Genomic DNA, 27,899 nt, shown 5'->3' on the forward strand with positions numbered 1-27,899 from the left:
TGTTTAAAAGGGAAAACGAGTTGGTCTCATCACATGGTGATTATTATTTGTAGTTTTGTTTTGTTTGTTTCTGGAGTAAATTCGCATAGTGAAACTTATGGTAATTTTTTCTTATTGGTGGAGTAAATAAAACCAGGCATATTACCCAGATTCATTTTCAGGGTTAAGTAGTAGCAGGTAAGGTAATGAAGCAAGTTTGGAGTCTCATCAGCATTATGACCATCACCCTGGGAGAAGAAGTTTGTTCATGTTCAACTGAGTTCAAAGCTTTACAAGATTGACAATTAATTCTGTATACTGCTGAATTTACATTATTACTAGCTGATGTACCCGTGCTTCGCTACGGAATTCTACATTGTATACAGTTTTTTTAGGTTAGGTAGAATACACGTTGTGAGCAAGACTGTATTAAATTGCATAGGTATAAACGTTACCCTCGAAACGCAACGGAGAAATCACCAAACGTCTTTTCTCACATGAAGACTGTGTTAAGGAATTTTCATTGTAATGGTAGGCCCGCTTGCCTACCATCAGTCACATCAGGTTGAGGAATTGCATTATAATGGCAGACAATCACTCTCTACCTGCCTCTTTACATCCTCAGAAGGACTGTCTTAGTGGTTTTCCCAACTGAAATGAGCATAGGTCATTACAATGACGTCAGTAGGAATGGCGCGAATAAAAGCAATTATTTCATATGAAATACTCGATCAAATGAAAAACCACACATTTTCTCACTTTTAACGAACAGTACTACACTGCAGATCTAACAGTCGAAAGTTCCAGAGCTGGAATGACCAGGCCACAGACAGCCGCGATTCGTGAACACTGTTAGTCTTTTTTCGGAGTGCAGGGGTGTCGAATAGTGGCGAGTCCCAGGGCAAAAGCTATGCCCTTTTTACTAATCTATTTCCTAGGAGTACCCGATGAGTCGGAAAATTTCTAATTCACTACACTGGCGGCGGAAAAGTCTATTTGACTTGGAGGCCTTTTTTTCTCCAAGCCAGAGGAAAAACTCCCTCTTCACTGCTAATTTTGAATAAAATTAATGTAGAATTTAATAAAAGTGAAGAGAAAGAAGTTATTTTTAAGTAAGGGCACTTTTCAGGGTTGAATTTTGAGTTATTTAGTGAATTGTAGTGCTATAATTTGGAATATGCCTAAAATTCTAGACCAGGTCATACTACTACTACTACTACTACTACTACTACTACTACTAAGTGAGCCTCTGCCTTAAGAGAGCATACTCCTCATTCAAAACAGTGTGTCAGAGTAGGGATTGAATAGCTGGAATACTATGATGAACCAGTGAGTTACTTACCAGCAGTACGGTATCAGAAAATGTATGAACCAGAGGAATGAATGACTCCCCAGCTATTTCCCGCCAATATTCAGTCAGGCTGTTATACTCGGTATGCAGCGGCAATCCCATCTATCGGAGTTGAGCGGCAGCATAAGAGACAAAGAATATCACCACAAACAATGGTCAATGTAATGTTATTGTTGATCAATGTTATGCGCTTTCAACATTGTAGGCCTTCACATTTAATTTTCTTCCGACTCTGAAATACCACTCTTATCATAGTTGGTACGGTAAAATTGAATAAAACATAAATGTTGGAAATTGTATTCTCTATAACATTTGTTATGTAGTACTTTTCGATACGACCAATAACATACGTATTTAAAAATTAAATTTCACGTGCCTTCCTCTAAACTACAATTTCACACATGGCAAATAAAATTGTTTATAACTTAGACTGTAGTTTCTTATTCCCCAACTCTATATACCGACTTTCATTAAATTCTGTTAACCCATTTTCTCGTGGCTCGGCGTTGATATGGACTTGACAACAAAAATACAAATTCATGAATATCTGTGTTATCAACGACGGTACGGTAACAATGTATGACATAGCCTAAATGATCGGAAATTTAATTCTATATAACTTTAGTTATATAGTATTTATCGATAGGACCTTTAATAATATAAATGCTTGAGAATTCAATTTTGTGCCTCCCCTAAACTACCATTTCACTCAGCATGAGTAAAATGATTTATAGCCTAGATTGTAGTGGCTCATCCCCCGACTTCACATACCGATTTTTATTAAATTCTCTTCAACCGTTTTCCCGTGATGCGTGTACAGACAGACAGACAGACAGACAGACAGACAGACAGACAGACAGACAGACAGACAGACAGACAGACAGACAGACAGACAGAAATTACGGAAAAGTAAAAACTGCATTTCCTTGTTACTATGGACATGACCGATATAGGAATGCCATTCTTTTCAAATTCTGAGCAATGTACAGACAAAACTCTTATTTTATATATATAGATTACATCAATTTAGGAAGGCTCGGCTTGTGCCGGTAACATAATGGGCTGACTCGGCCTAAGCAAGGAGTAACCCCATTGATTATGAAACTATAGGTACATGTATCTACAAATATTTACAACAGAAATAATTACAACATATACATTTATACAATAAATAGGCACAGATGATGTTGCTAAACAACTTCTCATCTCCCCATTTTGGGAATCTGTTCTTCAGTATTACTGGAACTGCAGCCTGGAACTTCATGCTGTTTGGCGTAAGTCAGAGGAAAAGTTGTTCCTAGAAACTTTCTCACAATGTGGCAGGTGCTCAGGAGGGTGGCTTTCTGTAGTTCAACGTATGCGTGATGATGCAGGTTTAATGCGGACAGAGAGCTGTGCAAGCTTTTTGGAATAACACCAGTACATGATATTACTATTGGAACTGTGGTGACTGATTCTAGTTTCCACAGGCATTGTATTTCTATTACTAGTTCTGTGTATGTTGATATCTTTGTGGCTATTGTTGTTTGCAGATTGGAGGTGTTTGGACAAGCAAATTCTATAAGGGATGCGGATCTTTTTGATTTATCAATTAGAATAGTATCTGGCCTATTGCTGCTGAGCATGACATAGGTTATAACTTCTCAGTCCCATAGTAGTTTGTTTAAAGAGTTTTCAAGAACGGGTGGAGGTGTATATTTCTAATATGCAGTTGATGACTGAAGAAATCCACATTTTACAGAAAGTTTCAGGTGAATGATTTTAGCTAGCTGATCATGTCAGTGCTTATAATCAGTGTTGGCCAAGTATGGGCAGCCAGAGAAGACGTGCTGTATGCTCTCTGTAGATCTGGAACAGTGGCAGCAGTTGTCTGTGACAACTGTTGGATCATTCATGATGAATCTACGGTAGTTCCGTGAATTTTTATATTATTATTACATCAATTTAGTAAGGCTCGGCTTGTGCCAGAAACATAATGGGCTGACTCACCCTAAGCAAGGAGTCACCCTCTTGATTATGAAACTATAGGTACATGTACAGGTAGGTAAGTGCTTCATCATACCAAAGCACAACTTTACAGAAAGTGACTCAACTCATGTACCAAAACAATACACGACTATTACGTGTAGCAATCCTCAGATATTTTATATACACTATTTGAAATGTGTCACTAACAATTTTACCTAATGTGTATATATTGTCGCTATATGTGAATTTATTCTCTTGCTTGGTTTTATGAAAGGCTGACGATGACACAGAAAACATGTCGAAACCGGTACCTTCATAATAATAAAAATGTTGTAGTATAATTTAGGTGCAACAGTTTTGTATGTATTGAAAAGGTGGATTCCCTTATACTAAAATTACTTTTGTGAGGTGTATAGTTTATATCAGCTCTGCAAACAGCTTGATGAAGACACGATGTTTTGGCTCTCGAATGGAAATATTCTCTTAGATTTGATATCAGATTGTTTTGTAAATTGACAATGGATAAGAAGCCCCTACCACCTTCTGGTCTCGGGAGTGTAAGACATTTGGTCACAGATTTAGGATGATGCATATGGTACCGGGTGAATGAAACTGCCGTTTTTGTTTGTAACTGCTGAAGTTCTGTTTGGGTCCATTCTATGACGCCAAAGGTAATGAGACAAAGTCTCTCATAGTGCACTGGCACTGCCGGTGGCTCCAAATAGCCTACACAGTGGCCTCCACGGTATGCACTAGCCAGTGTTTTGGTAGGTGTGCTAGGTACCAACCGATGAGCCCAACCTAGCACATGAGGGCGAAACACTGGCAACCAGGAATGAGTTAGCTGGAAAATTTATAATGTCCAATAACAGACCATTTACATTGGTATTATTTCTCTTGATGTCGGCATGTTTCATACGAGTGCTCTGATGAAAATTAAGATATATGTACATTTCTTCTTTCTCCAGCTCTTGTATGGATTCATTGCTTAAACTAGAATGTGTCCCTTGTGCTGAGTAGGACCCTCTGATGACAGTTTGGGTTCTGCATTTGTCCAATCCAAACCGCATGCCTATATCTGAAGAAAATGTCTTGGTAATTGAGAAGAGATGTTGGAGATGGGGTTTGGTAGAGGCATACAGCTTAATGTCATCCATATAGAGTAGGTGGCTGATTTTGAATAGCTCTTCTCGCTTGTTCTTAATGCTAAATCCATACCCACTTGTGTTCAATAGGTAGGATAGTGGATTTAATGCCATGCAGAACCATAATGGACTCAATGAGTCTCCTTGGAAGATCCCTCGTCGTAATGGTATGGGTCTTGTTGCAGCACTGCAGTTTCTCAGAGAAATGAGAAGTGAGGTGTTCCAGTTTGCCATTACCGTCTTAAGGAAGTGAATGATTGAGGGGTCAACTTTATATAGTTCCAAAACTTGTATGAACCAAGAGTATGGTACTGAATCAAAGGCCTTTTGATAATCAATGAAACACATGTATAGGTTCCTGGATTCATAATGTCTTGTTCCACGACCACAGTATTGATAATCAGTTGCTCTTTGCATCCCTTGGTATTCTTCTTGCAACCCTTTTGCTCCTCGGCAATGATGTGGTTTTCTTCGCAGTGTTTCAGAATTCTGTTGGCTATTATAGATGTAAATATCTTACATATAGTAGATAGACATGTTATAGGCCGATACTTCACTGGATTTTGCAGATCTTCATCTTTTGGTTTCAGGTATGTGATGCCAATGCACAGGAAAGCTGGGTTGTCTAAAAATTTCTGGGAATGTTGAGTCAGGAGGAAATGGTATAGGCGATTTAGGTGAACTGAAAGCACTAGTGATTTCGAAAATTACCGTATTCTTCGAAATCAAGTTAAGAAATTAATTCGTAACAGCAAGTATAAATATATTCAAGAGATAACAAACAGACGAAATTCAGCACTAATATGGAAACATTTGCATCAGATGGGTATAGGTCGCAGCCTGACCATGCAGACACCCAGTATACCACTTGATGATCTAAATTCTCATTTTACGAAAGCAGCATACACTAATAATGATATTACTGACTATAATGACTATGATGCTAACTATACTAATAATGATGATAATAATAATAATAATAATAATAATAATAATAATAATAATAATAATAATAATAATAATAATAATAATCATCATCATCATCGACCAGTTGATGACCTAACTGATGATATTAACGCTATAAATGTTCATTCCCGAGTAAATCAAGTAAAATTCACTTTCAAAAAAGTTGGTGCGAACGATGTGAAGCGTGTAATTTACTCCCTCAAGTCAGATGCTCCGGGTAATGACGACATACCATTATCTTTCATGAAAAATATTATTGGTGCCATATTACCTATTCTGACGCATATATTTAATCATTGCCTCGTACAGGGAGTATTTCCAACTGTGTGGAAGCATGGTATCGTCATTCCTACTCCTAAGAGGAATTCTCCTAGTTTACCATCAGATTATCGCCCTATATCCATTCTCTCCAAAGTACTAGAACGCTTGGTACACGAACAAGTCCTCACTTACTTGACTAACTTCTCACTGCTTGACCCTTACCAATCTGGTTTCAAGAAACGACACAGCACAACGACTGCCCTACTGAAAGTAACTGATGATATCCGACAGGCAATGGACACTCGACAAGTGACTGTACTGGTTCTACTTGATTTTTCTAGTGCTTTTGATACTGTTGTTCCTCAACTGCTACTTTCAAAATTGGATTCATTAAATTTCAGCAAGACAGCAATAAACTTTTTCAGTTCGTACCTCAAAAATCGCCGTCAGTGTGTCAAAGTAAATAATAGCAGATCTGAGTGGCTTAACAAACCCCTCGGTGTCCCCCAAGGGTCTGTACTTGGACCATTGCTGTTTGCAATTTACTTACATGATGTTGCCAAATCTATTACACATTGCAAGTATCATCTTTATGCTGATGATCTACAGATCTACTACCACTCAAGAACTGATAAAATTCAGAGTGCTGTAGAAAAAGTTAATGCTGATTTAAGTCTCATAAGTAATTTTGCATTGAGTAACAATCTCAAAATTAATCCTCTTAAAACGCAAGCAATAATCATTGGTACTTCGAAAAACTTACACGCCTTAAAACAATACGAAAATCCTCCTGTAGCACTAAACAATACCATTATTCCATTTTGTGAAACAGTTATGAATCTTGGTGTGGCTATAAGCGAAACATTGAACTGGTCGCAACATGTGACGAAAGTGTGCCAAAAGGTATATCAAAGCCTGCATCCTCTGAAACGGTTTAAAAATATATTTCCTTGGTCCTTGAAAATAAAGCTCATTCAATCACTCTTGTTTCCAATTCTCGAATACTGTGATACAGTTTTTATTGATATCAATAACGAGCAAAGCATGAGACTGCAACGTGCCCAAAATGCATGCATCAGGTATGCATTCGACATACAACCATACGCCCATGTATCCCGATTCTATACACAATTATCTTGGTTACGACTGAATGGCAGACGTAGACTCCATGCAACTACTTTGGTGTATCAAGTGCTTTCTGAAAACACTCCTCCTTACCTATCCACCAGATTTCGCTACCTTAGTTCCCTATACCTGTTCAATACCCGGTCAGGCTGTACGCTAGAAATTCCTGTGCATCGAACCGCAACCTATAACAGATCGTTCACGATCACCGCCACGAGCTGGTGGAATGAACTCCCCAATGACATCAGAGAAGCTAAATCTAAGACAAAATTTAAAATCCTTTGCCAGCGTCATCTTTTAAGCACTTCCAGTCTTTCTTGAGTGTGAATGGGATGCATGAATGAAAGTGAATATGGTTGTTTATTGCAATGTGTTCCTGTATATAATTTAGTTATACTTTACTCACCTTAGTTTAGTTAGTGATACTTTAGTTGCTTTAGTTATACTTTAGGTTGTAAAAATTTCATATGTTTAAATTTTATGTAAAAATTACATTGTATATACATGAAGTGGTTAAGTGTAAGAAAGGGCCAGGAGCCCTAACTTCGCCACAATTATAATATAATATTATTATAATATAATATAATATTATATTATATTATATTATATTATTATTATTATTATTATTATTATTATTATTATTATTATTATAGGTGATAGTGAGGTGTACCTTTCTCTCACATTAATAAAACTGCATTTCAGACGTATGTTTTGCAAACATCTGACATACTTAGTATCTTTCATCTTATTCTTTACTAGTTCCATCATCAGTGTCTTCATTTTATACCTTACATTACAACATGGTGTAGAAATTGTAATCACCAACACAGAGGGAAGGGTTACCAGATTGTCTTAACTTCTTTCCATTGACCGGAACTTACAATAATCGGCAAGCTTTCATGGAACTGCACTGTAGTTAGCTGCCAAACTGAATGTATATGAGATTAAACAATTCATGAACTCAGTAGCAGTAACTTTTCCTGGACTGGTATTCAAATCCTCTATACCTGATGTGTGGACAGTTAAATTCACACTGAGTGAGCAAACCACAGTCCGGCTCCATGGCTAAATGGATAGTGTGCTGGCCTTTGGTCACAGGGGTCCCTGCCGGGTCGGAGATTTTAACCTCAAATGGTTAATTCCATTGGCTCGGGAACTGGGGGTTTGTGCCGTCCTCAACATCCCTGCAACTCACACACCACACACAACACTATCCTCCGCAACAAAAACACGCAGTTACCTACACATGGCAGATGCTGCCCACCCTCACTGGAGGATCTGCCTTACAAGGGCTGCACCAGGTTAGAAATAGCCATACCAAATTATTATTATTAGCAAGCCAAAGTGACCGATACAGAACAGCAGCACTCAGCACATAGGAAATGTTCTGTGCATTCAGTGTTAGGAGGTTATGTGCACCACATATTTCTTTTTAACAATTAACCACTTATTCAAGTCCTCTTAAAAGGTTTTATATGATGATAAACCTACATCATCTTTTCACCGAAGGATGTGCCTATTAATGCATATTAAGAATCAATTTTAATAAACGTGACACATACCCTTTTAACAATAAGCGATTCGTTGATTGATTGATTGATTGTTTGATGTTTGTTGTTTTAAGGGGCCTAACATCAAGGTCATCGGCCCCTAATGGTATGAAATGAGACGAAATGAAATGAGAACTTAAAATTACAAAATCCTCCACTGACCAGAATTCAAAGCATGAGGACGAAGAATGAATGGATGGACGGATATAAATTTAGAACGATCAGAGGATCCGACTCACAGTGCCTCATATGCACAGAAGCTGGCACAAAACAATAGTATTACTGACCAAGGGACTGCTTCAAAAACACGATGCTGAATCGATTATGCATATAGTTGAAACGGGTCCAAAATCCAGGTTATCAGCCCCTCATAATGGTATTTACTGAGCTCGATAGCTGCAGTCGCTTAAGTGTGGCCAGTATCCAGTATTCGGGAGATAGTAGGTTCGAACCCCACTACCGGCAGCCCTGAAAATGGTTTTCCGTGGTTTCCCATTTTCACACCAGGCAAATGCTGGGGCTGTACCTTAATTAAGGCCACGGCCGCTTTCTTCCCACTCCTAGCCCTTCCTTGTCCCATCGTCGCCATAAGACATATCTGTGTCGGTGCTACGTAAAGCAACTAGCAAAGAAGAAAAAAGGTATTTATTGCTACGAAAGTAGAACCATGCTATGTGTAATGTTGCGGTACTAATCAAAAGTAGCGGAGACTCGCGGTATTCCACACATTATGGTACTATTCATAGGTAGTGTAATGCACATGTGACATAGACCTATGGTGTTTCACACATTGCGGCGCTATTTGCAGGCAACACAAACCTATAAAAAGCAATGCAAACCTATGGCGTTCCTCAAATAAGTGGGCTAATCACAGGGACTCGTACTATTCTGTGGAATTGCTCACATAGTGGGAACTGAGCATAGGTAAGGCAGAACCATGGTGTCGCTAATCCCATGGTGTCGCTCATATAGGGGTACGAATCACAGGTACTGTAGGACCCACCTCCTAATTCACACACTGTCACTACTAATCACAAACCTGTTGCGTACATAACATGGTGGCACTATGCGCAAGTAAATGCAACCCATGGTGTTCCCTGCATGATGGTACTAATTACTATTAGTTTCATGGTTCTAACTGGATCATCCCTTGGTTGCCCCTTTTAGTCCCCTCTTACGACAGGCAGGGGATACCCTGGGTGAATTCTTTGTCTGCCTCCCCAATCCACAGGGGGTGTGAGTTTGGTCTGCGAGAGGTATTTTATTTCCCTCAAGTCCGCCCGCAAGCCAGTTAGGACCCCCCTATCCGCCACCTGGGACACACCACGTGGGAGTATCACCTCTCCCCCCCGCTACGCCAGCGTAGCAGGTTCGTGGAATAAGCAATTCAATTTCATATTCAGTTCCATTTTTTCTGCAATAAGGTAGCTACTTACCATTGGTTCCTCAATTATATATTATATGAACCTTTTAAACCTCAAACAGATTAACCATTCAAATTTACTTCTTTTCTTTACATTTTACCAATGATTTTTATCAGATGAAGTCCATGATTGTAGAGGCAAAGTTTAGCTATCTTAATTTAGCTTAGTTAATTTTTAACTTTTAATATTCACTCAAACCCTTCCCCATCAGTGATATTTTCTTGAGTTTTACAAAAAAGGGTAAACTTGAACTACTTTCTTGTGTTGGTTATCTGACAACAATAACAAAAAAACAAAACAAAAAAACACTCATCTGCCATAACTAAAAGAAAAAAAATTAATAGAAAAATGAGTCGGGACGTTTCCAATTTATGTGCAAGAACAGCAAATAGATTATACAATCAGAAGTCCCCTCAAAAGAGGTAACACTGCTAAGCTATTACATTTTTATCCTTAAATTACTAGCAGACAGTCTGATCTTTCAAGGTCCACGCTACTCCTCGTATTACCCATTTATCTCAGTCACCCTTAGACAAATTTATTTTTTCCACTAAGAAGGGAGAAAAATCAAACCCTGCATTGAAAAAATAAAATTATTATTATTATTTATATTATAATTCTCTCATCCCATTTATTATTATCTGGGATCAGCATTAATGTGGTTAAGCCCAGTTTTGCTGCCAGAAGCCCTTCTTAACACCAACCCTATGAGGAGGGATGTATTCACTATTGTATGCTTCTCTGATGGTTTGTAGTGTAATGTGTTGTGTGCATATGAAGATGTGTGTTAAGACGATCACAAACAGCCACCCCTTGAGCTAGAGGAATTAACTATACGCAGTTACAATCCTCGACACAGCCAGGAAACCAGCTCGCAGCCGTCTAAACCAAAGGTCAATAGTACGCTGGCTATTCAGCCAGGAAGCCTGATGATGATGATGATGATGATGATGATGATACATGTTACAAATTGGAATTAATTCATAATTGTTTTGGGGCTGAAGTTAGGGAAGGTTCCATGGGAATTTAAACAAGACATATATGCTTTCAGGATGGTCAATGGCAAAACACAGATTAAAATAGAGTTAAGGGCAGAGAAGTCTCACTCTCTTACCACGAGTTACAGATGACTCCACTACCTTGAAAATACTGCTGCCAGTAACTTCCCTGAATCCCTCAAAGCCATTAGCCTCTTTCCGCTCACCAAGTCTATCCTTAAAAAATCAGCTAATACCAAACTCCTTTTCTCATCCCTAACCTCTAAATAATAGTGCACACTGTATAACTGAATCCTCAAAACCTGACGACGACCTGGTTTTTTCACATGGACAAGAACTAGAAAAAAGTCTACATCATGTAAGTGAAATATTCAAAGTGTTTATGTTATTTCAGCTCACAGACACTAGTAACTCAAAAGCTTGATGTTATCAATGAAAATGAACCCAAAGTAATGTTTTGTTTTATTTATCAAATCAAGAATATTTTTAATTTACACAGGACTGTTATTCCATTACCTCAAGAAAAAGACTTTTTAATTACCTTAATTCTGTTATAGATGATCAGACTTCTTTGTTCCTCCCCATGCATGATTACAATGATGTAGTGAAAGAGATGCATAGAGAATTGGCCAATCATAAAGGCTACTGGCTTCAAGAGACGGCCAATGAAGTCAAAATTACATCATCGAAGTTACTAGGGAAATAACATATGACCTGATATGACACACTTGCATGACGAAACAATCTAGAACACTCGAGAGGCATAAAGTTAGGTCGAGTGTAATTTTTAAGTTAGGTTGAGTGTAATTTTTAAGAAGAGTCGCACACAAATATATCACATAGCAAGTTCACCCCACAGAGTCGTATTTATTCATAGTAGATGAGGTGATGATAGTTGTAGCATTTTCACATGCTGGAGGATCCAGGGAAGCAGATATGTAGAACACGAGTTTAGTGGCCCACAACGTTGAACATGAACTCACTGCTGTTGCACAAAAACCTTGAAATTGAACTCAAATGTTTACAGCATCCTTTTCCAGTCTTAACCTGTCAAATTTTTTATGACTTGAGCCCACTTGAGTCTCTCTTGCTTACTTCCATGTCGTCGAAGTGGCTTTTAAATTGCAATTTGGCCACAAAGATTAGCAGCTCGAGGCAACACTTAACTGTGATCAATGATACTTGACTCCCACGGTGCTCGATGCACTGGCCCTTGGATTTCAATATACTTGTCTTCTTCAGCTTTTGACGTAACTCAGGGCCTTCCAGATTAATTTTGGTTTATGTTAGACCCGTTTTATCCACATGTGAAATCGTATCACTAACTGTTGAACGCCAGATTTTGAGCTTTCCCGTAATGTGTATTTTTCTCCCCAAAGAGTACTAATTGTTAAGCACAACTCTCCACTTAGTGTCTTTCCACAGCCCATTATCTACAAAGTAAACTTTAAAATTGTGCAATATTTGGCACTGGTAATGTCAAAATATTAATAAAACGTTTGATTACAATAATAACTACATTACAACATAACATAATACGTCTGGTTTCTTTGAAGATCAGAACTGAATCAACTCTCTTTCTAATAAAGAAACCAAGCTGTTGCACCAGAACACTTAATTAAATCACACAGAGCACACCGACTCAGCAATAACATGTTGACACGAGAGACAGCAAGCTGCGAGCAGTGGAACAAGTAGCAACTTGTGGCGCCAAGTTACAAGGAGACATGTTGAACTTCTGCCAACCTTCGAAATTTGGTTGCAGTAATATTATTTGTCATTAAACCATGATTAAACATAGTCAAATAGGTACATATGTTTTGTCCGGAAACTTCTGGTTGGCAATTATGCAAAATTTATTCTGAGAATTGCTCATGACTGACAAATCCAATAAGCAATATCCATTAGAGTAGTCCTAATTTTTTAACTTTCAAATTTCTTGGCACACATCTCCTAGTTTCTTTCCTTTGGCTACAAGAAGATTTTTAGTACTTATTTTTTGAAATTGAAATTGAGGAACCCATGCAGCAATGGCTGGGAATTTGCAACATATTGCATGATGTTGGTACCTGTTGGCTTATTCCTGCATATGCATGTGCTGAACTGCTGTCTACATTCAGTTGTGTGTCAGCTTTCATTCGGTCATGTTATGAATGCTTATTAATAATGTTATTGGTTTTTACATCACACTACCTACTTTTATGGTTTTTGGAGGTGGCAAAGTGCTGGAATTTAGTCCCGACGAGATCTTTTACGTGCCAGTAAATCTACCGACACAAGGCTGACATATCTGAGCACTTTCAAATACCACCAGATTGAGCTAGAATCGATGATAATATAACTAACTATGAAAATATAGTCATATTTATCATTTGCCTTTGTATTGAGTAGGTTCACCAATTTCTCAACTTGTGAGTAAGCAGTCACTGGGCAACTAGAATTCTCAGAATGTACAGTACATTAATTGGAACACAAGACAACTCTAATGAAAGGTCTGGGAAGATTTCTGTATAGAACAATTAACATCACAGCTACTTCATCTCTATTTTCCTAGGACCTGAAATAGTACAAATATTCAAACTGAATTCCCATATATCTGCAGAATGACATTAATCCTTATGTTTTCAAGGTAATGATCTGTCGGTACCCGCAGTTCCTGCGAAAACTGTCATGGTAACGATCCATTGTTACCGGCCTTTATTGTTATTATTTAGTTATTTACAAGCCAGATACAGCATTTTGCACGGAATAAGAAGAGCACAGTTTTAACTACATTATACGCCACAGGAACTGCCGACTATCCGTATTTATCGATATTCTTAGAGTTTAAAACATGTGCTCATTGGAATTCAGTGTCTTGTTTAAGTCGTGATCGGCAGCAAACATGCGAGTATTTCTCTCTGTTTTTGTTGATGACACTGATTATATAGTGAAATTAAGCAGTATCGATAGTGCATTATATTTAGTTTACTTGCTAGTTCATTACTTAAATAGTTTTCTTAGGTAATTAAGTGCATATCAATAGTGAAGTGTTAGATATAGTCGGATGTACTTCATTTAGCTTAGGCCTAGTTATTTATCGCGTGCGACATGATGAGAGTTCATTTACCTAATGATGTTATCACGGAATATCTTGACAATTATTCAATTGATAATGTTTCTTTGTCCGAATCAGAAAGTGCAGATGACGATGATAATAATCCAGCACCTCCAGCAAAAATGGCTGACTTTTTTTCAGTGATATATCACTTCACACAATTTAACCTACCCTTGGATCTAATGTACATAAAATATTGATATTTACCCTGCTAGTAAACAATAATATAGCCTTTCTACTAACATGAATCACAAACTTGTGCAGTGAACACCATTTCTCAGAATTACTGCAAAACTTTCAAAATCTGACACTTGTAACTTTGTTTCCACACCCTTCTGGTTTAGAGACATGACTCACTTGCAGTAATAATAAGTGATAATAAGTTTCTAAACATTCGTGTTGATATCTTTATTAGTGTACCTTCCATGTAATTTTAAAAGAAGTCTGTGCATAGTGTGCTAAATATGGCTGACAGTTTTCACACATCCATTAGCTGAGAGCTTGAAAGTGAAAGGGTTAAGAGCAAGAATGACAGAACTCTGTGTAAAGAAAATGCCCTGGAACGCGTAAAGTGTCCGCTTAAGACAAGTGGACGAGACTAATGGCGATGTCTGCTGTCCGGAATTTGAGGTGTCCACTTAAATCAGGTTTATTTAACACGTGTCTTATGTAAAATAAAATTGGTTCCATGGAAAAAAGTCCTTATAGGGAGGTGTCCGTTGATTAAAGGTATCTGTTAAGGCAGGTTCTACTTTATGTCAATTTCAACTGTTTATGAGAATAGAAGATGACACACATTTCAGTACTTTAGTCTTATTTAGATATTTAGGTCCAGTGCATCAAGGGTTAACATTAATTAATTGTAATGAAATTTGGCACATTATCAAAACATGGCAAAAGTTAAAACATGGGGGGGGAGGACTGAAATCACTTTACATTTTTTTTTTAACATCCCATTTAAAAACCACCCTAGTATACATACACAGTATTTACTTACCTCAAGAGATTTGAGAACTTTGGAGTACGGATAGGGTGGATGCTAACTTTGCAGGCATATGCTACATCGCCATTACCATTCAGAGCAACTCCCTGTGGATTGGCCTTATTTGCTGGTCGAGAAGCGTCTTGAAACACATGATGATACAGAGTACAGTCCTGTAAAGGAAAAGATATTCCTGTGAACTAATGAATACATTTTGAAATTCGTATACTCCTGACGCTGAACGTATACCCATGCGGCAGCTTCTGATCCCAAAACTTGGCCCGAACTATTGATAATGAGGGTCGTCAGTTGGCCCATCCTGGTGATAATGAGGGTTGTCAGTCGGTTCCTTTCAACTGGACACAAGGGGCGCGTGTCGTTTAAAAGGCAAGTAAGCACTGTCAACAGCAAGGTTGTCATATTTTGTGTTGATTATTTAAACACGTTAGCAATTAATTTATTCTTAAGGCAATATTTTAAAAACCCGAACATGAACCACAGCACAAACCAATATCGCAGAATATTTTGTTTCGTGCATAACCTGCGCAGTGGTCGCAGATGTTAGAAGGAAGGAAGGAAGGAAGGAAGGAAGGAAGGAAGGAAGGAAGGAAGGAAGGGACGGAAGGAAGGAAGGAAAGAAAGAAAAAAGACAAAAGAAAGAAAAAACAAAGAAACAAAGAAAAGGAGAAGGAATTGCCAAATAAACTCGACAAAGAACTTCCAAATGGCCGTAAATGATCACCATGAGCTATTTTAAATACAAATATCAGGTCTCCCTAAATATTATGCTTGAATTCATATCAAAGTAAACCTATTAAAATATTACTTTTATGCAGCTAATATCAGTGTCTCGCTTTCATTGAAGAAAGGAAAAGTAAAATCACGAATTATGGACTGGAATAATAATAATAATAATAATAATAATAATAATAATAATAATAATAATAATAATAATAATTTTTGGCTACGTTGCTCTTCGTAACGTATTTGTATGAATTACATATCAGCCGTTGACTTTGCTTACTTAAAGATTTAGTCTTCTTTCTTTTCTTCGCAAAACTACTACTACTTGGTCGAGTATCACTCATGGATATGGAACCACTGCTACTCTGTCGAGTATCAGTCGTGGGGACCGAACCAGTACTATTTGGTCGAGTATCAGTGCTACTGATACTTGGTTGAAGATCATTTGTGTGCACTGGCGGATTTAATTGAGGATCTTATGGTGCATTAATTTCCAGGTTTGATTCCCACGGCCTCCACATTATTACATGAAGCTAAGTGGAAAGCTATACACTTCACAATATTAATTAATGAAGCAAATATTGCAAGACTTTCACACAGCAAACAATGCACGTGCGAATTGTCAGAGCTGAAAATAGAGACTGACGTCTATTTAATACGAGGTGCATTGGCAACAGAGCTGGGAAGATTTCTGTTGGGGAATGAGAACTTCCGTTTTCAAGCCCACTAACCGCCATAAATCAACCCTTGCTGGGCAAGCAAGTGCCCGAGATATCAATCATTTTCCGAACTGTTTGAATGCCGATGGGTATGTGTTACCCGACTCAGCTATAACAAGGACTTATTGGTATAGGCTATGCAGTTTCTTATCAGTATATGGAATACCTCTAGTCTTCATCTGCATGTAATTGTATATGTAGAGACTCTAATAACCTGTGAATTTAAGTGAACTGTGGTAATGAGAGTAACCGGTTACTTGGGCAAGGAGTGGAATAGGTGTCTGAGAACTTGAAATATAAGATACTTCTAGAATATGCCAGGAAAAATCTGTGGTGAAACAACACTCAAAATATGGTAATATCTTCGATCTCTACAAAATCCAGGATAATTTTTTCATGGTGCAGTAACAGTCAAAAGTGAAACATTTTATAGACACTGTCATGCTCTATCAAGAAGGTAATTCCTAATAAAATGTTTCTTGTTTTGCAATTTACAATGGATTTTAACTTTTTTTCACTGATTAATTTCTGCCCAAAAGTATACAAAGGGAATGTACAGTACAAGAAATAATGGCCCATCACTAGCAGCCGCAAAAGTTAAGTCCCATTGCACATGTTACACAAGGTGTTATAGATGTCGCATGGAAGTTCATGAAGCAACTCCGCACTAACTGTATGTGCAACTTTTGTATATTCACGGTAGAATTACATTTAAAAATGTGTAATAAATGCTACCCAACATCTCGGGGTCTCTTTCACATATAAGGATGCAAGTTCAAATCCTGCTCCCTCCCAACAACCCATGGGCTAGAATTAGGCCTTACCTGGCCCAGGTCACACAGAAAAGTAACATGAAAGAACAAAAGTCCATCAAGTTGCAAAAATAGTCCTGATCCTCCATAAGATCTTTCCAGACCCTGAGAACTTTATTCTACAACTGACCTGCATTCCTCGGTGGGTCGTCTGTATAAATGCTGAATGTCCGTTTTCACATTGCCAATGCGTTCTCTATGATGTTCAGGTCCAATGACTTCGGAGACCAATGTAATAACACAGTGGTGTGCATTGAACCCCATCTACTCCAGCGCTGATGGGGTAAATAACTTTGTATTAACATTTTCTGATTATTCCTTAGAACGCTTTTTATAAAGTTTAAAACACTGCAAACATCTAAGCCAAACAAAGTACAGCTATGTCAACAATCCGCTCGCACTACCGCAGTTCAGCTTCACCAGCAAGCTAGGTTTCCTTACGGCGCGAAAGAGAGCTATCCCAGCGAAATTTAAGTCGCTTGGTTGACGCATGCACTTGAAGCTGGGAGCAGGGCGGGGCTGTGGGCCATCCTCCAACAGCAATTTACGGCGACAAACCAACTAGCTTACAGAAGGCATGATAGTTTTAATACTTGACACTCAAAGTGTTCAGCGCCACACGCTAGAGGCTACAAGAAAAATATCAACATGTTAACAATATAACCACTTGCACATCGTCTTGTTAATAAAAATAGAGCCAGTTTATGAAATCAACTGCAATATAGAAGAATATATTTTATTTCTGGATCTCTGAACATAAAGTTTTTCGAGCAATTCATTGATGGCACATGTAGAAATGTTTTCCGATAGCCGCAAAAAAATATTTAGGTTGCCCAGCATGAACACAGAGTTGTCTGCAATGGTGGTATCCAGTGAATTTTTCTACTGTTCCTCTTGGATTATAGGTGAAGCTTTCGTGAGTTCTGTGGCATTCTTCATGAATATAACGTGTGTTATACATTGTGACAAATATTTTCCCTCATTTGTCATTGATACATCTACACTCAGTAAGCAATTGTAACTATAAAACTTCGGCGACGGCAAAATACCTGTTATATTTTGCTGATTCAGTTTAGGTTAGGTTTCTTAAGTTGAAGACAAGTAGTCCCAGTGTATTTTTGTGAAAACCATGGCTGTACTATCACGAAGCATCACCGGGTGAAACTGTAAGTACATTGTTTAAAATCTGCTATAGATTAAGTTATGATGGTGTCGTCACTGCCATGAATATCAATCTGGAAATATGTGCGAGTGTGTGGTTGAAAATATTCTTGAAAGACCTTCCTCAGGTAGACCTTTCCACAAAAAATGTAGCCATATAAAATGGTAATGTTGACTTTAGAGAGTCTACTGGGGGCTACGATTGCTTATATTTAAAAAAAAAACCTTTTTGCAGCTGGGATAACGAATGTATTCACCGCACGCCACTGGTAAAACAAAGATCTCAGGCCACCTCTGAAACCAAAGTTGAATAACTTTGGCTTGGTGCGCAGGATGGTTATCCTTCTGGAAAACAAATTCTTGGGGATAATGTTCTGGAACAAAAGGAAACAACACATCCTCCAAAATATCAATATATTTATAAGCAATTAACTGGCTGTGGATGGGCGCCAACATGCCAGCGCCATCAAGAGAGATTTAGCCCCAGCACGGCACATTAAAGCGACCCAACCTATGACAACGTTTCAAATAGCGTAGGTCGTATCTAGTACCTAGCTCACGATACACTCTGACAGTCAGTTGAGATGCATGTCTCATCAGAGAAGATGGCTTCTGAAATCTACATTCTCCCGATTGATGAGAGAGGCATCACGGTCCACAGCACACTCCTCCGTCATGGCCTCCTTCCCAATAGCCCTGCAACAACAAGGATTATGACTCCTCAAATGGCTGATCCCACTCAGGATCAGTAGTAGTGTTAGCCTCCAGATCCCAAGATTGGAGGTTCAAACTTGACAGAGATAGTCAAATTATGAAGGGCATGAATGAGTCCATTCGATGCTCCATGTTGTAAAATATCGGCATATGAAAGATCTCTGGTGATGCATTTTGTGTTCAATTGACAAAATTAATTAAAAACTCACCCATACATTGTCCAAAATGGCAGAGTAAACTGGAATGTCGAAACTGACACAAAGGCAGCCCAGATGGTGTCAAATCAAAATGCCTGCACAAGGTAGCTGAGGTTATAGAATTATCGCTATCGTAACTCCATCCAAATGCAGGTGAAAAGAGGAATGAAAAAGTGATTTCATGTTAGTAATAGAAAAATTGAATGACCATTAAGTGAAATTTTACGTGAAAAATATGAGCGATATGTACCGTTGCAGTGAGGTTTGAGCCTTCCAGCCAAGGGGTTCCCAAGTGAACACTCTACCAATCAGCCAATGAGTTTCCCCAAATGAAATGAGAGCTAAGAGTGTTCCTGGTAAATAAATATATATATATATATTCAGATTAGATTTTGTATGAGGAGTTTAATGGAAGTATGTAGCAATTGTGTATTATAATGATAAAATTTCCAGAACTCCTTAACAACCAGACAAAGTACACAAGTAGGAAAATCTGGAAGATAAGTGAAATGAAAATAAGGAGAACGTTTGAACAAGAGAAAATGAGGAGATCAAAGTAGCAATTGTCTTCGACATGAACATGGAGGTAATTCTCTGCAAGTATAGTGTTTCCCTGTGAAAGAGAATGCAAAGGAGCTCCCCATCATACTATAAGAATGAAAACTTCATATATCATGTCAAAGGTCTTAAGAGCATGACAGAAGGTCACAGTTGAGGATAAAGGCAGGGAGAGAAGGACAAGGACATTCATGTGACATCTCATACATGAAACTGGTCCTTCACCATAGTAATTTCAGAACGGAAAAATATGAATGTTCATAACAAGTGCTTTATGATGAAAGTTATCAATTGAGATTCTTTTCAATGGAAGATAAATTACGGAAAATACTTCCATGGTCATAATGGCTTGGTTTCAAAAAAAAAATCACTCTTTGTATATATGCCCAGTATATTGACAGCCACAATGTTCAAATCTTACCTCCTGCTAATCATGACATATGGGTTGGAGACCTGTGTGTTATTGAAAAGAGACATCAGCAAACTGCAAGCATGTGAAATGAAATTTTTATGATCTGCTATGCAAAAAACAAGAAGAGACAAAATTAAAAATGAGTGCATCAGAAATTACATGCAAGTGACCTGTACGATGGAAGAAAGACTACACATTGCACAGTTGAAATGGTTTGGGCATGTGCAAGGGATGGAAGAGACTAGAACCCCCAGACAATACTTGGAAATGGCAGTACCTGGAAGGAGACCTGTTGGACGTCCCAGAACAAGGTGGCTGGACACTGCAGGATGTGAAAGGAGAACTCTATAATGACAGGAACTGATGGAGGCATATTGTCCACAAAAATCCTACCCGGCCCGCTGGAAAAATACCCAGATGATGATGATGATGATGATGATGATGATGATGATGATGATGATGATGATGATGGACAGTTTGTTAATTAATGCATTTGGGGCAGTATTAGCACGGAGGAATATCAAAGTTAATTCTAACCCGAGTTCTCTCTTCCCTCCTCAATGTTAAACAAGAGACCATAATAATCTTTATTTTGTTTTGTCCTGCTTCACAAAATATTATGGTTTTGACCCTATACTTGTTATAGATCTGAAAAACATGTTACAAAAGTTATTTCATGAAGGTTTCAGTTAGATGTTCTTGACAATGGTTCAGCTATTTATAATTTTACAAGACAGTTAACTACCAAGCAAAAGGAACACAGTCTTACCCGACTAGTTGACAGAAACACGTCTGGATTGCCTCGCCATGCTACACCAGTAGCAACATCTTTATGTTCGTTGAAAGCAGCAAATGGAATGTACGGACGTCTGACATCCCACACGTTGATGCTACAGTCGACCACTAAAGCACAACTTGCAATATGATACTTGCGCTGAGGACGCCATTTAATGTGTCCTACAGATGCAATTGTATGTATAGTATATTCCAACGAAGGTCTTCCAGAGAGATCCCAAACCTGGTAATAAACATAACATTAGCAATAATGATAATCAAGGGTGTAAAGAGGAAAGGAAATTTTATAAATGCTAGTTAAGTTATTCAAGATTGAAGTTTCCCCATTTCCTGTTTCTTATTTCATACCTGTCCAACTCACATTTCATAAATGCACATTTCTCTGAGTTAATGAACATACAAATATTAACTCAACAAAATTTCAGATCACATCCAATATTTACTTTCCAGCAGTTGACTGAATAAGGACTGCAATTAATCTGAAGAACAAAGATTTTTGTTCTCAAACATGGATATTTGGCTTTTATGTAAATTTTATATTGCTTTATATGAGGGAAATTCAAATGAAAACCTTTATTATTTTGTTTAATTTTGTTGAGTGTAAGTGGTACACAACTGTATCATTTTTCAATGGAGTCTCTGTTACGTTCAATACAGCTCCTCTAACCAATTCCATTAATTCCTTCCAAAAAAAAAAAGAATTCTTTGATTGCCTGTGCAGCCACTCATGGACTGCCTTCATTCTTCACCCAAATGGAAAAACTTTTCTCCCCGTGCCTCCTTGAGTGGACCAAATATGTGGTTACCACCAGGGGTGAAGTCTCGTAAATATAGTCGATGCAGAAGACACTCAAAATGCAGGTCATTGATGGTTGCAACTGATGCATGGGCAGTATGAGGCCAAACACTGGCATGCTGCTGCAGCAAAAAACAAATGAATCACTACACTAAATCATCATTCATCAATTTTTCAATAGGTTTCGCACTTTCACTACTGAAAAACCAAAGAACAGGCAGCTGTTCTTGTTTCGTGCATGTCTGAAGTGAGGTGGTATATTGGTAGGTTGATGGTGTTTGGCTTTTACTTGACTCACCCTCATAATATGTCATGCATCTTCCAGTTCACATAAACCTGAAAATATGCACTTCTTTGATATACAATAATTTTGCTATATTTGTTGCTTTGCTATAGTACTTAGAACATCTTTGGTAAATGGTGTTGGGTATGCACTATTCATTAGGGGTCCACAGTACAGGTGTATTTGTAATTCTTTGAGCCATGGATTAGGATTCAAATAAGGTATTACTACACTAGAATCTGTCTGAAATAAGAGAAGAACATTGAAAGAACAGCTACATACATAATAGACACTGTCTGCAGTGGGATTTGAATCTCAGCCATCCGAACAGTTCTCCCATGAAACTGATTTGATTGCTTGGCAACAGAATTTTTCAGTACATGTTTCAGATAATTCTAGATTCAGGAGTACACATGTTATGACTTTTAATGTCCATGGCAAATCACATGTTTGTGCATATCCTACACTCCTAATTTCAGAGTAAGTAATGAACCTGGATTTGACTGATTTTCAGTGTAGTACCATTGTTACATGATTTTCTTATGTCATCACCAAACATCTGAATCAACAGAAACAATTTAGGATTAAAATGGCACATATTCATGAACAGTCGGACTTCACCGTACATCTGGTGAAGTTCGATGAAACGGATCAAGTTGTAATATATATTTAATGCTGCTACAACTTCTACTATCTGTGGAATTCAATCCTTTAGCTTTAAGTGCAGAAGATGAGCATCTAACCAACTATGCTATACAGTCTGAAACAGATGTATTTAATTACTGTGTTCTTAAAAATTGTGAAATTACCGTAAGTATATTTCGTAAACAGGAAAGCCTTGAAAAACTGTATCAGGGGTTCTTAACCTTTTTATACTTGTAGTACTTTTTTTGCTAGTTGCTTTACGTCGCACCAGCACAGATAGGCCTTATAGCGACGATGGGACAGGGAAGGGCTAGGAGTGGGAAGGAAGCGGCCGTGGCCTTAATTAAGGTACAGCCCCAGCATTTGCCTGGTGTGAAAATGGGAAACAACGGAAAACCATCTTCAGGGCTGCCGACAGTGGGGTTCGAACCATACTTGTAGTACAGTATCCTGTAACAGAATGTACTGTCTATGAAGAAAAACTAAGTTCCTAGTAAACTGAAAATACAACTGAATATCAAATTTGAGTCACATATAAAAAGATCAAAACCATTCTGACTGCTTCATGTCATGGGATGTAGAGCACCATTTCTGAAAAAGAACAAGTATCCAGTTATAAAACTGCTTAAGTATAGCAAAGAAAATGCAGACTCACACTACTTCTTAGGATGAAATTTTTACCTACCTGCAAGGAAATAGTGAAATTTATGTTGGGTTATAGTGCTACAAAAGAAATATTCTCAGCTCCATCATTGAACAATTCTATTTTATGTTGGTATTTCTATACCCTAGAGACATGAAAATATAAGCAACAATTGAGTTGATGCACAAGTCCAAAGATTTTTTGCTGTAACAAGATGAATTAATCTACATACCGGTAAATAAAATAACATGTCCTGACTGACTGACTGACTGATTCATCATCACCGAGCCAAAACTACAGGACATAAATGAAATTTTGAGGATACATTTATATTAGGGTGTAGGTGCTCACTAAGGATTTTTGGGTATTCTGTCGCTAAGGGGGTGAAAAGGGGGATGAAATTTTTTAATGAGGATATCTATATCTCAAAAACTTAAAAGTTTACAGATGTAAAATTGGGTATTTGGAATCTCCTTTAAAAATAGACACACGTATTTTTTTTGTTTTTGCAAAATTCCATTAAGGGGGGTGAAAAAAGGGGAAAAATTAGTTGAATACCTTTTATGAGGATACTTATATCTCACAAAGTGAAGATGTTACAGACATGCAAATTGGTATTTGGAATCTCCTTTAAAAATAAAGAAACGTATTCTTTTGTCTTTGAAAAATCCAATGAATAGGGGGTGAACAGGAGTGACAAACGGGGTGGAATTAGAAAAATACATCAAGGCCTACAATATATCTCAGACACTTAACATGTTACAGACTTTAAAACTGGTACTTGGAATCTCCTGTAAAAGTAAAGAGACATAGATAATTTTTTTTGGAAAATACACTTAAGAGGAACTAAAAAAGGGGGTGAATTTTTAGAATGAGCAAATCTACAGTACCTACCATATATCTCAAAAACTTAACATTACAGAAGTGAAAATCGGTATCTTAATCCCTTTCAAAAATAAGAAACATGGGGGGAGGGGGCAGGTAGAAAGGACTGAAAAGTGGGTTGAATTATTTTCATCAGGATACTGATATCTCAAAAATTGAAGACGTTACAGACGTAAAAATTGGTGATTGGAATCTCATAAAGAAATGCAATTTTTTTTCAGAGAATCCACTTAGACGGGGGTGAAAAATTGAAAAATTAGTTAAATTATTCGTATAAGTCTACTTATATCTCAAAAACTAAATATGTTGCAGATGAAAATTGGTGTTTGGAATCCCCTTTAAAAGTAAAGTAACACATATTCCTTTGATTTTGGAAAATCCAACTAAGGGGGGTGAAAGAATTGAAAAATTTATTGAATTATTTGTATGAGGATACTTATATCTTATGAAAACTAAAGTTGTTACAGATGTGAAAGTTGATATTTTGAATCTCCTTTAAAAATAAAGAAACACACTTTTTGTTTTCAGAAAGTCCACTTAAAGGGAGAGGGGGTGGAAAAAAGGGAAAAAGAAGTTGAATTAATTTTATGAGGATGCTTATATCTCACAAACTGATGATGTTACAGATGCGAAAATTAGTATTTGGAATCTCCTTTAAAAGTAAAGGAACATGTATTTCTTTTTGTTTTCAGAAAATTGGAAGGACTGATAAAGGGGTTGAATTCTTTTTATGGGGATTCTTATAGACTGTCTCAAAAACTGGAAATGTTATGACGTGGAGATAGATATATGGAATCTCCTTTTAAAATAAACATTTCTTTTTCGATTTCAGAGAAGACTTTCTCATATGTACAGTTCTATGGTGCATTGTCATCTTAGCCCCAAAAGGCAATAACACAAATGTGGTTTACAAAGAGTTTCCAGGGTAAATGAAACTCAATTTGTCGGTGAATGTTTATACTTTAGGGATTTTCAGATAATGTCTTAGTACAGTACCGAGGAACGAATACTTTGATTATTTTACGAAATCCACGCGAGCAAAGCCGCGGGTAACTGCTAGTATTATTATACTTATAAATGTTGTACATTTGGGATAATGAGATACAATGGTGATACAAACTATGCATTAAACGTCGTCATCGTCAAGTTCAAAGATCATTTTTAGCATTTTTTAAAGATTCTTTTGTTAGAGGTTTAACATTGCATTAAAAAATCAAAGGTTTTCAGTGACGCAAGGAAAGGTAAGGGGTAGGACTGGGAAGGTAGTGGCCATGGCCGAAATGTACAGCCCCAGCATTTGCCTGGTGTGAAAATAGGAAAACATAGAAAACCATCTTCAGCGCAGCCGACAGTGGGATTCGAACCCACCATCACCCGAATGGAAGCTCGTAGCTACGTGACCCAAACGGCACGGCCAACTTGCTCAATACATGGCATATTGTTTGATAAAGAACTTAAAGAGGTGAAAATGAGAGGAAGGCAAAGTTGCGAGAATAAGGGGTTTGTTGAAGCACCTCCCAATCAAGACTCTTGATAATTGCTTTTGTCATGTTAGCAGCATATCCATCATGGAACACCAATACCTGAGGTCATCCCTGTTGGTTTTCTTCAAGTGAGGTCGCAAGGCATCTCATTTGTTGACAGTAAATAGCAGTGACAGTTAAGATTCTGGGAAGCAACACCTAGAACAAGATACCCTCCTTGTCCCACCAGATGCTTTATATGACACTTTTTTGATGTGCACTAGCTCTTGGACATGGGCTTGCCTTTTTCTTATGGCTCACTCATTCCTTTTGTTTTTTGATATTCATATAAAGCCAACATTTCTCATCACCCGTAATGATCCTGGACAAGAATGTTCGATAATGTTCTTGAGCCAACCAATTACGATCAAGCTAAGATGCACAAATGGTTACATGCTATTCCTTGTTGTTTTTGCTTAAATCATACCGTATGTTTTGAACGTCACAGCATGTACATAAAATTACCAAACTGTGGAATTAATTGGAAAGATGCATATATTTAACTTGTGGTAGGTCATTCTAAATTATTATGCTTACATATAGAATTTTTAGTCATCAATTTCACATTGTCATCTCATTTCTTTGTATCACGGCAATAACGAATTATGAACAAGCTGAGTATAAAGTAAGGTATTGCATCATCACCCCTATTAATAGCTTGCAGTAAATTTCCAGTAGCCCAAGGTCAGACGACCGGACAAGCCGTGCTAATTTTAGACCTTTACCAGGAAAAGGACATCATCGAGATTGCAAAACTGTTTAGTCTCCTCCATATTCTGACGAGACAGTTAGAACTTATTAACTCTTACTTTTCGAACTTTGCTAGGTGACGCCTTGAAAGCCCTCAAATTTTCAACCAATGTCAATGAATGTTATGAAACAATACGGTGGATATACAGCAATGGAAAGAAGAAAGGATAGAAAATGAGATCTTACTGGACCATGTGATATGATAGATGGAGGGAGATTTTGGAGCCTATATACATCAACGACAAGAGCTTGAGAGGGTCTTAAGCTTCTTAAGATCTTAGCAGCTGAAGGACTTAGTGTCTGATAAAGATCTTTCTCATTGTTCTTATGATATGAGAGAAGACAGGGCAGATAAGAAGAAGAAGTTCTCTGTTTAGTTTACAAGTTCACTTTGCATCTGAGTAGAGCCCTACTCAAACTTAAACTCATTGAGAAACAGTTATCTCAATGACAAGAGACAAAGTTAACAAGAGACCTGTTTTGACTTGTCTAGAACAGGACATATTTTTGTTATGTATTTAGTTATGCTACATTTCTGTAATGAGGAAGAATAAAAGTGTATTCTCTCCATGAACATAACCCAAGGTAGTTTTGATATTGAAATTAGGGCTCATTACCACATTATGTAATGAGTATTACAGGAAGTGTTTAAGGTCAAGAAAGTCGTTGTCCAATTAGTGGGCAATGCACGAATCGGAAATAGAACTGGTACTTACGAGAGATGACAATGCCAGTACAACAGGATCATCAAATAGCTCCTAAATTAAACGTGTCCAGACACCAGAATCTACAAAGGGTAAGCTAATGGCATAAATTACTGCAAAGTCTCCACGTAACAGTTCATTTTATTAAATTTTATTTCATTCAATTTTTCTTTTATTTCTGTAAGTTCAGTTTTCATAAATACGCTGTCACGTTTATCATCCTAATAAATAGTTATTTTAATTGGTACTTTCATAAATTCTTATTAATGATCCTTAGTTTCCTAGTTAGTGTGTACTTAATGGTTAGTGTCCAGTCACCCAACTTCTGGGAGTATTTAGAGTCTCATTACTTATTATTATTATTATTATTATTATTATTATTATTATTATTATTACTTATTGTCCTCAAGCCATAAGTTTGAAGGCTGGCACCTAAGGGATTTTGTTTATGGAGAGGGAAATGAGCAAGTATTTATTATTAAAATTAAGGTGATCCGGCACGTTACATATTGTCCCCCATCCATGGTGCAAGAGTGGGTATGTCACAATATGCTACCAATTGTTTTTCCTTTCCCATGGAGTGCAAATGTCACATGACGATCAGCTGGTTAGAGTTCATTACATTTCTTAATTCTCAGGTTGACTGATGGTGGTCATCGTGAATCGACTTGTTGAGTGTGTCTTTGTCAAAAGCCAATGGTTTTCCCAAACA

General features: G+C 37.5%; 1 protein-coding gene across 2 annotated transcripts in view; it reads right to left on the reverse strand.

Annotated features, from left to right (window-relative positions):
* The window catches only part of Wdr24 (WD repeat domain 24), a 347,230-nt gene that overhangs the window by 220,145 nt on the left and 99,186 nt on the right, over positions 1-27,899 (reverse strand). For both annotated transcript variants that reach the window (XM_067141743.2, XM_067141742.2), the window contains exons 6-7: positions 20,933-21,181; positions 14,862-15,019 (exon numbers count right to left, since the gene is read on the reverse strand). In XM_067141743.2, coding sequence (XP_066997844.1) covers positions 14,862-15,019; positions 20,933-21,181 — 407 coding nt within the window. The remainder of the gene's footprint in view (positions 1-14,861; positions 15,020-20,932; positions 21,182-27,899) is intronic.

The sequence above is a fragment of the Anabrus simplex genome, chromosome 2 (genome assembly GCF_040414725.1).
Source record: "Anabrus simplex isolate iqAnaSimp1 chromosome 2, ASM4041472v1, whole genome shotgun sequence".
NCBI lineage: Eukaryota > Metazoa > Arthropoda > Insecta > Orthoptera > Tettigoniidae > Anabrus > Anabrus simplex.